This window comes from Coccomyxa subellipsoidea (genome assembly GCF_000258705.1).
Source record: "Coccomyxa subellipsoidea C-169, whole genome shotgun sequence".
Classification (NCBI taxonomy): Eukaryota; Viridiplantae; Chlorophyta; class Trebouxiophyceae; family Coccomyxaceae; genus Coccomyxa; species Coccomyxa subellipsoidea.
In genome coordinates, this window is record NW_005178016.1 from 163982 (window position 1) to 177198 (window position 13217).

Here is a 13217-nt window from a genome sequence, read left to right on the forward strand (position 1 = left end):
CGACAAGCTTAAGGGGACGCCGTCTCAATGAGGTCTCGTCCTTCCGCGTGCGACAAAAGACAGAATAGCCGTTCCCGAGTGGTGGGCACTGTGACGGATTCATTTCAATATGACTATACTATAACACAATTTATGATCAACAATTTTAAGTTGATCAATCAAAGAGCACACGTTCGGAAGTAGAGGCATCCTCACCCTTTTGTGGGACGTTGTGATTCCAGAAGGCGCGAACCTGCAGCCAAAAGTCTCTGGGAGCCTCATATATTGTTCTCTACCGCTATTGGCTGGTAACTTCCCAGATGCCAATAATAAGACTGCAAGCCAAGTTTGACGAGAAGAATCCTTTTTATACGTGTGCACCATTTCTCTGGGGCAAACATGCTGGGAAATTGTCTGCGCAGGTCCGCAATGCAAGGAAAGAATTTTTTCGCGATAAGCGGAACAGTTGCGGTATTTCTGTTTGCGATGTCCAGCGCAACCGGTACAGGAGACGACCTTGCGACCTATCAAGAAGAGCTTGTTTCCCAGACGGCATCCTTGCGTCCAGGCTGGCATTCTTATGCAGGATACAACGGGCCATGGTTGGAAAACGCGTTTTTCCAGGAGTGGTCAAAGTTGAAACCACGTCTTACACGCGTCTATATCCCTGTGGCATGGACTGATTGCATGCATACAAATAGGCTAAAAGCAGCAATGCAAGAGGTTTTGACCGATTTGAAGCCACAATTCAAGTATTTCACTGTCTTACAAGCAGACCTTGGCTTCAATCACGACCAGCTATCGCTCACTGTGCCGTCCAACATCGACTTCATACTGTTTTCATCGGGAGGTGACAGCCCACCTTTGAAGACGGTGCCTGTTCCTCTCCTCAAGGAGGAGTTGAAACCTGCTGGGTTTGGCAAAACCATATCGGTAAGCTTTCAAGCTTCGGTTCACACTCATCCTATCAGGCAGGCAATACATGACCAGTTTAATGATGTGTATCTCTTCTTGGGCGGAGAATGCAATAATTGGAAACTGATCTCCGAGAGTAGCAATATTTCGTTTTGCCCCCGTGGGTTTGGTACCACCTCTTTTCGAATGTTTGAGACTCTGCAGCTAGGCACCATTCCCTTATATGTCTGGCAACACGAGAAGTGGTTGCCTTTCCAAGAGATAATCGATTGGAACGAATTTGCTGTTGTTGTTGAGGCCGAAGACATTCCAACCATTCCTGCAAGACTTGCTCAAGCTGATATCCCGAGCATGATGGCGGCCTTGAAAAGGTACCATCACATGTTTACGTACAATTACACGATTCATTATATTATGGAACACTTCCTTGAAGGTACCCCTGCCATTGAGAAGCAACATGGTGGCATCTCAAGGCACTCGTTGCATGGTAATGTGTAAAGCTGGTCAGATGAGATCTGAGTCTCTATTACAAAGCCGGGAAATCAATGCGTTTGGTTCAAGTGGAAATTGCCAAGTCATTCTGATATGACAAAATCCTGTCAATGCAAATTGCATTCCTCAGGAGCGTCTACTAGTAGTAGTAGCAGTGGCATTGATCAACTAGAGCGCTCTATATATGGAATCCAATCAACTTTCTGATAACCATCAGTCATTTCCATCGTATACACAAGGTCACCTTGTTGACATGGTTACTAACCATAGTTTTCGCACAAACATAGCTGTAAGGTTGCAACTAGTGGTTGCTAACTAGTGTAGTACACTTGTAGTGGGCGGAAATCGAGATCTACTAAGTAGGTGGGAGGTAATTTAGTAGATACAAGGGTGGCAGATAAAGGAGGATGGTTGCACGTGACGTGTGACGTGACTGGGTTGGGTTACTGGATATGGGCAGCGGAAGTGGAGGCAGATCCGTGACTTGCAGATGTATTTTTGATGACATTATGGTGGCATTTGCCAATGAAACATTGATTATAATGGATTATCACAGCCGACCTAACAATTATCGTTCAATTCAACAAACGTTATGGGACACTTAAAATTGAGTTGCCAGTGATGCATATGGCTGATATCACGAGGGGTTAAATTAAAAAATTGTCAATTGCAACGGCCACAACACAATATCCCACACTCAGTGCGACTGTGTACAATCATAGGATGATCCACAAGTCAAGGACATGGCGTTCGCTATGGAGCTACTACTATCTCAGTGGAATCGGCAGGTCTTGCCAATCGAAATCATTTCAAGACGGCCCTTTCTCAACTTCGGGAATATACTGTAAGCGGGGACTCATTCGATATCGATGGAAGTTTTGAAGTGTGACTGACTCAAGATATCATCCGATGAGTCTATATAAATCATATGCATATCCTCCAATATCATATAGGATCCTCGATCACAGGTGCCAATCACGAAAAACTGGCTCCTATTGCAGGGTGAGTAGTATGCTATGGCAGTAGTGCATGTTCTAAGGTATATAGGTAAGGTAAGGTAAGTAGTTCAGGTGAGTAGCAGCAGTGTACACCTTCCGTCAATTTGCACTACGGCCATCCCGTCTGTCTTCACTCGTGCTCGCCCTGGTCTCCGCGTTGTTTTCCACCACAGCTGTTCACATAGTGTACCTGTATATTTTTAAAACCATTTAGGGTGCCTTGTGTCTTTGCCATGCAGTTCGAGTAGGTTTCTGTGCGCATCTGACGGATGGTAGTTTTGTCCCTCGTCCCCCTCTCACGTTCTTGCCTCCTTCACCTCTGTGATAGTGTTGTGTATCCTTGTATCAGTTGTTACACCTTGTGTTGCATGTCCAGCTTTCCTGTGCGCCTCTTGTGTGCGGTTTGTGTAGGTGACCGTTGGCTGTCGATGCCCTGAGTGCCCACACCTCCATGAGGCAGACACAGCCTGTTGCAGACGGAGGTTAAGAGGGATACATTGAGGTGCAGCTGTGGTCGTTTCGGCTTCGTGACCCTGCCAGACTACACTTCAAGTTTTGCACTCAGCCATCTGCAGTTGTGGTGCCCTGTGACTTTCGTCAGAGTGCCTGGACGATCAGTTGCCTGTTCTAACTACCATGTGCTGTTTATTAGTTGCCTTTGCCCCACTCTGCCATTCCCTGCATGATGTCCTCGACGTCACCCACAGGGTGTTGCGTCGCTGGCGGGCCAGAGGTGTCAGCACCAGAGGGATACTGGTCTGAGTCAGAATTGCTTGATTGTACGTGCTATGCTATGGAATGCATTTGCTTGCTTTCTTGTGTAGCATTGTTTGGTGGTGGGGGTGGTGGTATGTTCCTAAATACGCACGCCTGACTAGGACTTAGACTTTTAGTATATACCATATATGGTACCATATGGGCTGCAAACCAGACCTTCAGGCCCCACAGATGTGGCTGCAGACACTCTGTGTGTATGCCCTATGGCCTTCGGGCTTTGGGTTTGCCAACACTGTAATCATAATAATAATGTCCTTATGCGCACGTGTCCGGATCCTCCTCACAATAAATTTTTTGATGAACCGGTGCTAAGTGCTAACCGTGGAGGGGCTCCGAGAGTCTCACTGATATCATGAGCCAGGCTAGTAAATCATTCACTAGGCTTTGTAAGCCTTTGTGGAACCTACCTTCTTAGCGAGCTTCGATCTTGAAGGGATAGGGATTACTAATTTTAGTAGACATGCCAATGGCATCATGCTGCCAATCGCCACCGTGGCCATTGTTCACCATGGTCGGTCACTGGTGACCGTGAGGACATTGGTGAGCTCATTTACCCTACAAGGGGGAGCTACCTCATTATCAACATGTCCGCGCAATAGCGAAGCTTTTTAAGAACAACCTGGTAACGGCCCGTGACGCTAGTAGCGCTATCACATGTGTACTAAATATGATATCATTGCCGGCAATTTGTTGGCTGGCCCCCATTGACATTCACATCAGGCCACCGCAGCTGTTACTATCTGAGTCAGTGTGCAAGTACCTTGTCACAATATTGTAGTGCAGTACTACAATATTAAACAAATTAGAAGGGCGCTCGGCCCGTACTGGTCTTATATGAAAGGCATTTTGAGAGCCTATTCAGGCCGGCCGTTCGTGGCGCCACTAAAGTAATTACTGAGGGCAGCTGTCTGAGCGCTGAGCGATGTCAAACGGCATAACATATTTCCTGGTGGCCCCGGCGGGCCGTCTGCAGAGACCGGGTCCATTCGGGGTACCCCGGTGCAACCCGGTGAGTCACCGTGACCTGTGGTCGCAGGTGACAGCCACTGTATACATTTCTACTATTCCTGTCAAAATGTTGCCAACCTGAGACACATCACAAGCACTACTAGCAAAGGAAATCTTACCTTAGTGACTGTGTGGAACACATGTGATGAGTCGTGATAACGAATGTACATGAATGTATTAAGACACCAAATGACTTATCAGGCAGAATTGAACTTGAAGAAAGATGTGGTGAATACAGTTACTAATTGGATAGTGCAGTACTACTACTAGTAGGACTCCTCGGAGTCACTACACTGGGCCATAAGATGCATATTGCCACAAGGTGCGTACCTACTGGTGGACACTGGGAAGAGACAAAAAAGTGCCCTAGTACAGCATGCTACAGTGTGTGAACTGGGGTTTGATTGGGTTTGATTAAGATTATTAAATCACATCACTTTTCACCCCAGCTGCGGGGGCCACACGGCGTATAAACACTGAGCACCGTCACGGTTGATTGGGTCTTACTTGGATCTGGCGAGTCCAACAAGCCTTCATGAAAGGGTACTACCTAGTAGGATTAAGGCAGCCTATTACGACAGCTTCAAGCCAAGTTGTCTGCAAGACACACCTTACCTCGAGGAGCTCTTGGCAAGAAAAATCGTATTGATAGTAACATTTTTTTTGCATTTTATGAAATTCCGAGGTCACGAGGTCACTTAGGGATAGACAATCTAATCACCCTCAGGGCTGGCTTGATACAGGTAATGCAAATAACTTGTACAATGAGCTATAGGTACTGCTGAACTCGTTTTTGAGATTTCTGTTTCCGTGTAGTATAGCTGGAAATCCTTTGTAACAAGCTGAGTCTGACCGGAAATTAAATACACAAGACATGACATGTAAGCGTGTAGGATATTTTGAAGCAAAAGCATTGAGCACATCCTGATCCCCAAGTGGCAGAGCTTTTTTAGGATGGAAGTGCCTTATGATTTTATCTCTTTCTTGCGCGAAGTGTGATTCTCGCAACTCGTCTAAGTTGAGAAGTAACACACCGGCGTTCAGTCCGTACTCGCCATAGAATGGAAGACTCTTGCTAAAGCCTGGAAAGCAGAAGAAGTAATTGTAATCCATTGCACTTGGTTGCATTGTCAGGTCCATTGGTTGACACCACCATGTTTTATGAGTATTGTGTCCAACACCCTAAATTGGGTGGCTTTCACGATTCTGGCCATTATTGTCAACACTTAGCTATTCCTGGCATGGAGAAGGCACGATGTTGCCAGGGATATCACCTCCTTTATACCAGGAGCCATTGCCATTCTTGTCCGACGTCTCAAGGGCCATGGCAAAAAAGGCATGACTTTCTCTTAGATTTCTGAATTCGTTCAGTAAACGCCGCGGAGTATCCATCCATAGGGTATCTAAATCTAAGTAAATGGCCTGTGGAGAAGAGCACTTTATCAATTAGCCACCACACATGCCTTATAAATTAGCCACCATACATCTAGAAGAGTAGTAAATCGGATAAGCACTGTGAGGTTGATGATGCGCATGCAAACATGCAACCAGATTACTTCAACTTCAAGTTGGGGTTGTAAGCCATCATGATCCATTGTAAACACAAACCATGTGATGAACTTCAACTTGACGTGGCCAAGCAATCCAGATCAACATTGGGAGACCGGAGAAACCTACCTCATGGGCATCACTGAAGCCGGGGTGCTCATGAAGATACAGTCTTTGCGTTGAACATGGCGCAAATAAAGTAGCAGCTTTCGAATTAGGCTTGTGAAAACGGTAGCAGACGTTGGTGGGCTGTATTTCAGGAAGATCTTCGGGTGTGATGCTGCCATCTGTGATAATATGGATGCAATAGAGAACATGCAACTGAATGCCTCCATCAGTCTCCCCTGTGGCTGTAACAAGTAAAAGCAAAGAATGTATGCTGCGAAGCAACTCTTCTTTCCTATTGCCTCCGCACAGGGAATAGACGATTTCGAAGACATATTCGTCATGCGCCTGTGAAACAAACGCGGCTCTTATTGACATGTTCGTCTGGCCCAGGTATTCTTCCGGGAAGGATACCTGCCATTCTGGTTTCTGATTAGAATAAGAAAAGGTTGTAGCCATTTGACTTTCAGGTTGCAAGCTCATAACCTGAGCAAAACCATTTGTGACAAGAAAAAGCATAAAGCAACAGATATTTCCCACCGTCACATGGCCTTCTTCACATTGAGTATTCTCATGTCGGGTCGACACATGCCAACTTATATGCTCCTGAAGTGCACCTTCTGTATGGGAGTACAAAGCACGGTCGATGACACATTACTACCAGACTGGGGTGGAGTCAGGATTTCCTTGCAAAGACAATGCCTTAAATGAAATGCAAGACATAGAGCACGGTACCCACCACTGTTGGGCTTGTGTTCAGTAGTTGCGCTAATAACTGCTGCATAGCAGGTCGCAAGAATGCAAATTCGGGCCACAAAGTCGAGTGTCATAAGCCCTCATCCTCCTTCTACAATCGTATATACAGGGAGCCATGACGGTCTTTCTGTGCGGAAATCATAATATGTCAGAATTCTAGTACCCGCTGTCCTTTCATCAAAAGATCTTGAAAATATATGCAAGGCATTTAGCCTGAGCACGCCTTCTGCGCTCCCAGCCAAACATGCACAACCCTCCTGGTGTGCTTTTCGCACCATGTCTCTGACACGCTTCTCTTACGTTGAATCCTTAAATATAATTACAGCACAAGGCAAGAAAAACGTTAGGATGCTGTCGTGTCAGCACGGGCTGACTGTGAAAAGATTAACATATATGACACTTCAAACAGCTGCTGTCTCTGTCTGAGCGTGCTTTATCCAATGTGCTTGACAAATTTGTGTGAGGCGCTATCAGGACAGCGATATTGTAGGTCAATCTTTGCGCATGTCAAAGGTGGAACTTCCGCGAATGTCACTCAGGGGCAGACGATAAAATCTAAAGGTAGTGTGAAGCTCTGATAAGACTGAGGGATATCAGATTCAATACTTACAGTGTGTGACTGAGCAAAAATCCAATTCTACACTTGTGAGTCACAAATTGTGACCAACAACGAGAAACAGAGGTCGAGGTGAAGGAAAATCTTAGTCACCCTTGCATAAAGAGTGTATTGCAAAATTTCACAATTTCCTTTATCATCTTTACAATCATGTATCTTCTTCAGGTTGCTCAGCTGGTTCCCTGCCGGAGAAAGGAAGAGGTGTCTCCGTGTATCACAGAGAGAGCGGAGCGGTATGCCAATGTCGATATTCACTTAAAAAAATCACCACAAGGATCGGTGACGTGAGCAAATAGGCATAAGAGCGCACAGGGGCCGACTCTTGACTCTCTCGCTCGTCATGGTCGTAGGCCGTCTGGTAATCAGCTGTCTGAACCACATGCCTTTCGCACGAAGCTTGCTACGTCCTTGCAGCAAGCACTTTTCGCTAGAACAACCAAATCATTGAATGATTAAGTTACTACCGGATACTCACTTCCTGAAGTTTTTGTTCGGTGACCGTGATCTTTCAGGAGAGGCTTGGCCGGTGGAGGGCATTTGTTGTGTTCCTTGCTGCTCTGATGCACAGCGATGCAAGTGTCCTCGATCACGGTCACCTGCTGCAGGTCCTAGAGCGGGTGGCCGTAGACCAAGTTGTCGTTCTTACCCAAGCATCTTGTGGTTACCTAGATTTCGCTGAGAATTGGATTCTTCATGTTGAGGATTTGGGTATAAAAAACTACCTAACGATTGTGGATGATGAAGGCAGCTTCGAGTATTTAAATGCGAGGTTTCCTGGTCACATTGTGACGCCAGCACTATTTGGACGCAGTAAACTAAAAAGAAACAGACCAATTATGGAATATGGGTCGGCGGGTTTCGACGAAATGATGTGTGAGAGGCTCACATTTCAACGAAAGGTATTGGAGCATGGCTTCACTTTTTTGTGGTCTGACATGGACACAGTATGGTATCAAAATCCTTTGGATATCATGCCCAAGGGCTTTGATTTTGTTGGGGTAGATGACTCCTATCATGGACCCAAGCACCTAGAACAAAATACTGGAAATCTATGCGGGTGCTTTATGTTTTGGCGGCCAACTCAAAGGTCAAAGGATTTCCTAAAAGATTGGTATGATAATTGTGCACACCAAGCTGGTGACGACCAACAAGCCCTAAATCGAATGTGGAATAGTGCTGATATGAAGCAAAAGCTACACTGGTACATCATGCCCAGGCAGTTGTTTCCTTCAGGAACGCCCGCCTTAAGCAACCTTAAAATAGATTGGAGTCCAAATGAGGACCCAGCCCGACCGCATACACTGTTTCCGGCATGGATACATGCAAACTGTCGTACCGGCCACGAAGCCAAGCGCGGGTTTTTGAAGGAAAGACTGGCATGGAATATCACAGATGACTCTAAGTATCCAACTTGCTGACTCACATTGGCAGATGTCAGTGTGAGATCAGTCAAGAAGATAATTTAAGAGGAACATGTTTTTTCGAGGGAGCTTTTGTTGATCGACTGTGGCCGCATTCTATCCAATGAGACATATACTATAGAGTATGCACTGCAGCTGGCAACTACATAGCAGGCTGCTATTTGCACTGCCAGCACTGCGGGCAGCGGATGGGTTTAGTACTGTATATCTGACACCCGGTCGGGCCGAGTCACATCGAATGAGTCACTAGTCCTGAGTGGCACGGTGATTATTGTCATGAGTCAGTCCGAGTCGGACTTTATCATGGTAGTGACTTCATGATGTCACATGGGGCAACTTGCATATAAGTTGAACTTATACGCCGAACCGCCGTGAAATTGTGATTAGAGGCCATGGGTTCACCCATGCCCTCCCGATGGCGAGGTCAACTTTCGCATGCTTGACCTCTGCCTCCTTAATCACGCACCAGATTTCCAAAGAGGCATCCGATGAGTCAGGGCCCCGTCTATGTTTTATGTTATTTTCAAGCCCAACCAGGGTTGAACCAGGTCGAATTTTTCTTTGGACTCAAAGAATGAGGCTTAATGCCTTTGAAATGGAAGTTCAACTTCAAGGTCGACTGATCCTGTATTCTGAAAAGGCTGAGCGTCAATTGAAGCTCAGCCTTTAGTTATGACCTTTGCAAAGGTCAGACGTAAAAGTAGCTTTAGCATGATTAAGGAATTTATCCCAGACAAAGGAGTCCACCATGGAACACATCGCCAGACCTTTGCCTGAATTGTCAACTTGGAATCATTGGCCAGACCATTGCCAATCAAGTTGAGATACGTTTAAACGGAATTCCCCAGGGGATACGTGACGTTGCCCCTAGTTTGGACTCTATACAATGCTCTATACATCTTATCTGGTACAGTAAAGTTAAGTTTACACACTAGGACAAGGTATACTATATACTACTAGTAGTAGGTTCGAAGCATTACGACGTCGACATTTTCCATCGATGATATCATAATCATGACAACCCGTTCGGAATAAAATTCAACTTGATTCGAAGTTCGGATTCTCAAATGGAAATTCCACCTCTGATGGCATGACTTTACTCGAAAGGGCCGCCCGCGGCGGTAATTGCAAATGCCATACAATGTACAAACGATATGAAAGTCTGACAGAGCTGTCACCTCATGCACTGCATGCATGAGGTGTTGAGAACTACACTTGGAATACTTCCAGTTAAAACTGTTGATTTGAAGTATGTGACATGGCATAGGGAATCTACAGCAGCTCCGAGTAGCTAGCTCGCAAATAGCGCTATTTGAGTCGAATACTTTGAGAATTTGAAGTGTTCAATGCTTTAAAAGGTGCTAGCAAGAGAGGTTTGCCACGTAGCCAACGGCCCCATCATGGCATGATGCTATTGCATGTTGCCCGGATTGCCGCCGCAAATCAAACCATACTAGATATGGAATCTAGTGACCTTGACATGGTGATAGGAGACTCTAGAGCAATTTACCATTAAAAAACCTGTCTGAAGCCAGGTTGGAAAGCTGCAAAGCATGCGCAGATAAGTGGCGGGCCCATGGATCATCGACAATCCCTAGGGCTGCTAATTTATACCCAGATGCCATCAGTACTAGTTGTGGTATGAATTTAGATTATCATGAGTCACTATCAATAGTCACACGGTGTTGACTCCTCCGGATCACAAAATAGTCGGTCGGTTTTGTGACGGCATACCACATACTTCAAGTTGTAGGAAAGTTTTTGCACCAAATGTATAGACCGGGGCAACATACGTCAGTATCTCTCTCTTGGTTTATTACATGCGTTACAGAAGTCCTACGAAGAGTCTTCAACTTGAAGACTTTGAGGAAGTTCCCAGCGCGCTGTCACTGCCAAGGAATCTCATTCCTTAGATGAAAATCAAACTTTTTCATTTGAAAAGGTAAGTTGGCTACTCTATAGATTTGTTTGTGTAGACATGTAGGGATTGATCCTATCTCTAAGAAAGACTAGAAGCAACCACGCACTGCGGCAAAATGTATGTTGAACATGTTGAACATGTTGAACATACATTTTGTCGCAGTGCGTGGTTGCTTCTAGTCTTTGGAGTGACTGATTGCAAGTTGCAATCAGTCACTCCAAACCTACACTTGGCGTCTCAAGTGGCTTTGTCCAAGAGCATGCTTATCAATGGTTCCGTGGTGGTGACCTTCGATGGAAGAATGCGCATTTGTTTTGGAAACAGGGACAAAGTGCGGGCCCAAGAACCAATCATTCCGCACCACATGACCGTGGTAGGTGTATCCTTTGGACACAAGCAAATCAATCACCCCTTGATTCTTGCTTGGATTGTGCTCATCTGCCTCAATTGCAAAAACTCCCACCTTGACGACGTCAAAGTCAATGCTGCGTAGAACCTCTAATTCACCTCCCTCCACATCCAGGCTCCAAAAATCAATGTTTTCGATGCCCAATTTACCAAAAATTGCACTCAACGGGTGGCATTGAAGCGTGGCCAATGTGGCAACATCTATACCGGGGTGCCAATACTGCAGAAAAGCAGCTGGCATGAATTCATAAATGCCGGTTGTGGGTGCGGGTCCCGAACCAACAAAGTGCACCACCCGAGAAGATGCACATATAGCCACATTAAGACACACATCATCAGGACGGTTCTTCACAAGTGCAGCATAAGATGTGGGATTCGCCTCAATTAGGAGTCCATGCCAGCCGTGGGCCTCTTGAAGGTACAAAGTGTTGCTGAATTCAACCCCGTCGAGCGCTCCCATCTCCAGATAGGTACCGTGCGTGGTCTTGTAGAAGAAGTTTTCGAAGGCATACTTGTCTTCTTCATCTTGCCCATGGTACCCAGCAGCTGCATTTTTTATTGAGAGGTTCGAGGTGGATTTAGCCCAAGAAGTGCCGCTCTGGTACCACCCAGGCACCCACATGGGAAATGCGACGTTCTGTTCACTAAGCTCGCCAGACTTTAGAGAGCGCCTCGACACATCGTTACTCTTGCTGTAGGAGTGTGTTCCCTCTGATGCTGCTCCTTCCAGACCATCGGTCCACTTCAGTTGAGTGCACAAAGCGAGTGCGAGAAGATAAAAGGCCCGCATCGTCAAATACTGGCTCGCCTACCTGGCATAACGTATATACTTACATACAATAAGTTTATTACAACTCAGTCTGAAAAATCGTCATTTTTGTACTTGGATTCGGACCTCTTGTAGGGTATCGCCTACTGAAGCTTGGAAGTGGTTGACTTATAGCTGCGGGAGCACATTGTTCGGGTTTTGGTCGGGGGAAGATAATCGTGGAAAAGAAACAACCTCGTCCTCATGCGTCAGGATGTGCCGGCTTACTGTATCGTCAACGTCGCGGTTTCTCTCACCAATTTTTGGATACGCTCTTTTATAAGCGTATGCTCAATGGTCGGTTCTGGTTAGTAACCGGTGAGGTAGATAATCCATAGAGAACACGAACTGGAAGGTGAGGCTTGAATATCTGATTGTGTGTTGGTCGGTTCGTGTATACTCCGTGTGATCTATTGAGTATACGTTGAAAGGCGTCGGTTGATAGGTGTTTTCACACGTATACGTGATGTATGGACGTGGATCGAAGTGGTCGTCGTCTGAGGGTGTATATATATGTATATCTGCACGTATCTGGTTGTCGCTGGGGTGTAGGTTGGCCATTTTGATCCAATGGAAATCGTGGATTTTCGGCAAATTTGGAGTCTGGCGAACCTCTAAAGCATATCCATTCCCGATTTTTGGGACTTGTTCTATTTATACCCTGCTGAGGATTCTATCAGGGGTTACTAAAGACTCCCTGTAGACTTTAGTACCCCCTGATTAACGCGCTATTCAGGGCTCCACGGAAAACCTAAAAATGTCTGTCCGATTTCTCACCGCTTGTAAGTCATGTCATCTGAGAATTTTAGGCTCGGCAAACCTCCCGTTCCATTCTTATCTTCCTTCTCTTCAGATCGTTCCTCTTGCGTTTTCTCTGCAAGAGCTTCTTCCGTCTTCGCGAGCGTTGCAAACTCGGCAGGGTTTGGTGATTATAGGTGTATCGACCTTTTCCGCGCTTCCGACTTAGCCGGATTTCTGTTTACTTGCGCATCACAGATGAAGGCGTGATAGATTGTGACAATCAAGCTGATGAAGCTCAGCAGTACTGTTCTGATACACTTGCAGCACCGAGCAATCAACAAAGAGCTAGAGTGGGCACTTGCGAGGACGTGAGGAAGTGATCTTGGATGAGGCTGGCCTTCTTCATTCCTTGCGATTGGGCAGTACTCCTAAACGTTGTGGATGTAGAAGACAGCATGCGGTCCACAACGTTTAGGGGCATTGCGCAATGGCAATGAATCAACAAGGCCATCCCATCCAAGATCACTTGCTCACGCCGTGCTGGTGCCCACTCTATATCCATTGACAGTGTCTGCTCCACCTTCATTGACAGCCAGCATGTCTTAGACTGCAAGTGTGTCAGACATCTTTGCTGACCTCTACCATAGGAGCTTGCACCTGTGGCCTTCCCTGTTGTAGTTGTCTTTATTTAAAGAAGCTACTTGATCAAGCGGTAGCAAGATAT

The 13217-nt window shown here is 46.0% G+C and overlaps 5 protein-coding genes across 5 annotated transcripts; 2 read left to right on the top strand and 3 right to left on the bottom strand.

Annotated features, from left to right (window-relative positions):
- Positions 1 to 95: 95 nt before the first annotated feature.
- COCSUDRAFT_31865 (hypothetical protein) lies at positions 96 to 1934 on the top strand. Its single transcript, XM_005642572.1, has 2 exons — positions 96 to 287; positions 402 to 1934. Exon 2 carries the CDS (start codon positions 409 to 411, stop codon positions 1390 to 1392), a length of 984 nt encoding a protein of 327 aa, XP_005642629.1. The 5' UTR covers positions 96 to 287; positions 402 to 408; the 3' UTR covers positions 1393 to 1934.
- Positions 1935 to 2680: 746 nt separating this feature from the next.
- Positions 2681 to 3661, bottom strand: COCSUDRAFT_45633 (hypothetical protein; the record flags this gene model as incomplete). The annotated part of the gene is made up of 2 exons (XM_005642573.1): positions 2681 to 2917; positions 3569 to 3661. 2 exons carry the CDS (start codon positions 3659 to 3661, stop codon positions 2681 to 2683), a joined length of 330 nt encoding a protein of 109 aa, XP_005642630.1.
- A 920-nt stretch (positions 3662 to 4581) lies between these two features.
- On the bottom strand, positions 4582 to 5520 carry COCSUDRAFT_55028 (hypothetical protein). The gene is made up of 2 exons (XM_005642574.1): positions 5444 to 5520; positions 4582 to 5251 (listed from the first exon to the last, which is right to left on the bottom strand). Exons 1-2 carry the CDS (start codon positions 5493 to 5495, stop codon positions 4893 to 4895), a joined length of 411 nt encoding a protein of 136 aa, XP_005642631.1. The 5' UTR covers positions 5496 to 5520; the 3' UTR covers positions 4582 to 4892.
- A 2464-nt stretch (positions 5521 to 7984) lies between these two features.
- COCSUDRAFT_34634 (hypothetical protein) lies at positions 7985 to 8675 on the top strand. The gene has a single exon (XM_005642575.1). The coding sequence runs from the start codon at positions 8031 to 8033 to the stop codon at positions 8610 to 8612; it is 582 nt and encodes a 193-aa protein (XP_005642632.1). The 5' UTR covers positions 7985 to 8030; the 3' UTR covers positions 8613 to 8675.
- A 2468-nt stretch (positions 8676 to 11143) lies between these two features.
- COCSUDRAFT_9466 (hypothetical protein) lies at positions 11144 to 11455 on the bottom strand (the record flags this gene model as incomplete). The annotated part of the gene is made up of 1 exon (XM_005642576.1): positions 11144 to 11455. A coding segment is annotated over one exon (312 nt), but the record flags the coding sequence as incomplete, so codon positions are not given.
- Positions 11456 to 13217: the final 1762 nt, after the last annotated feature.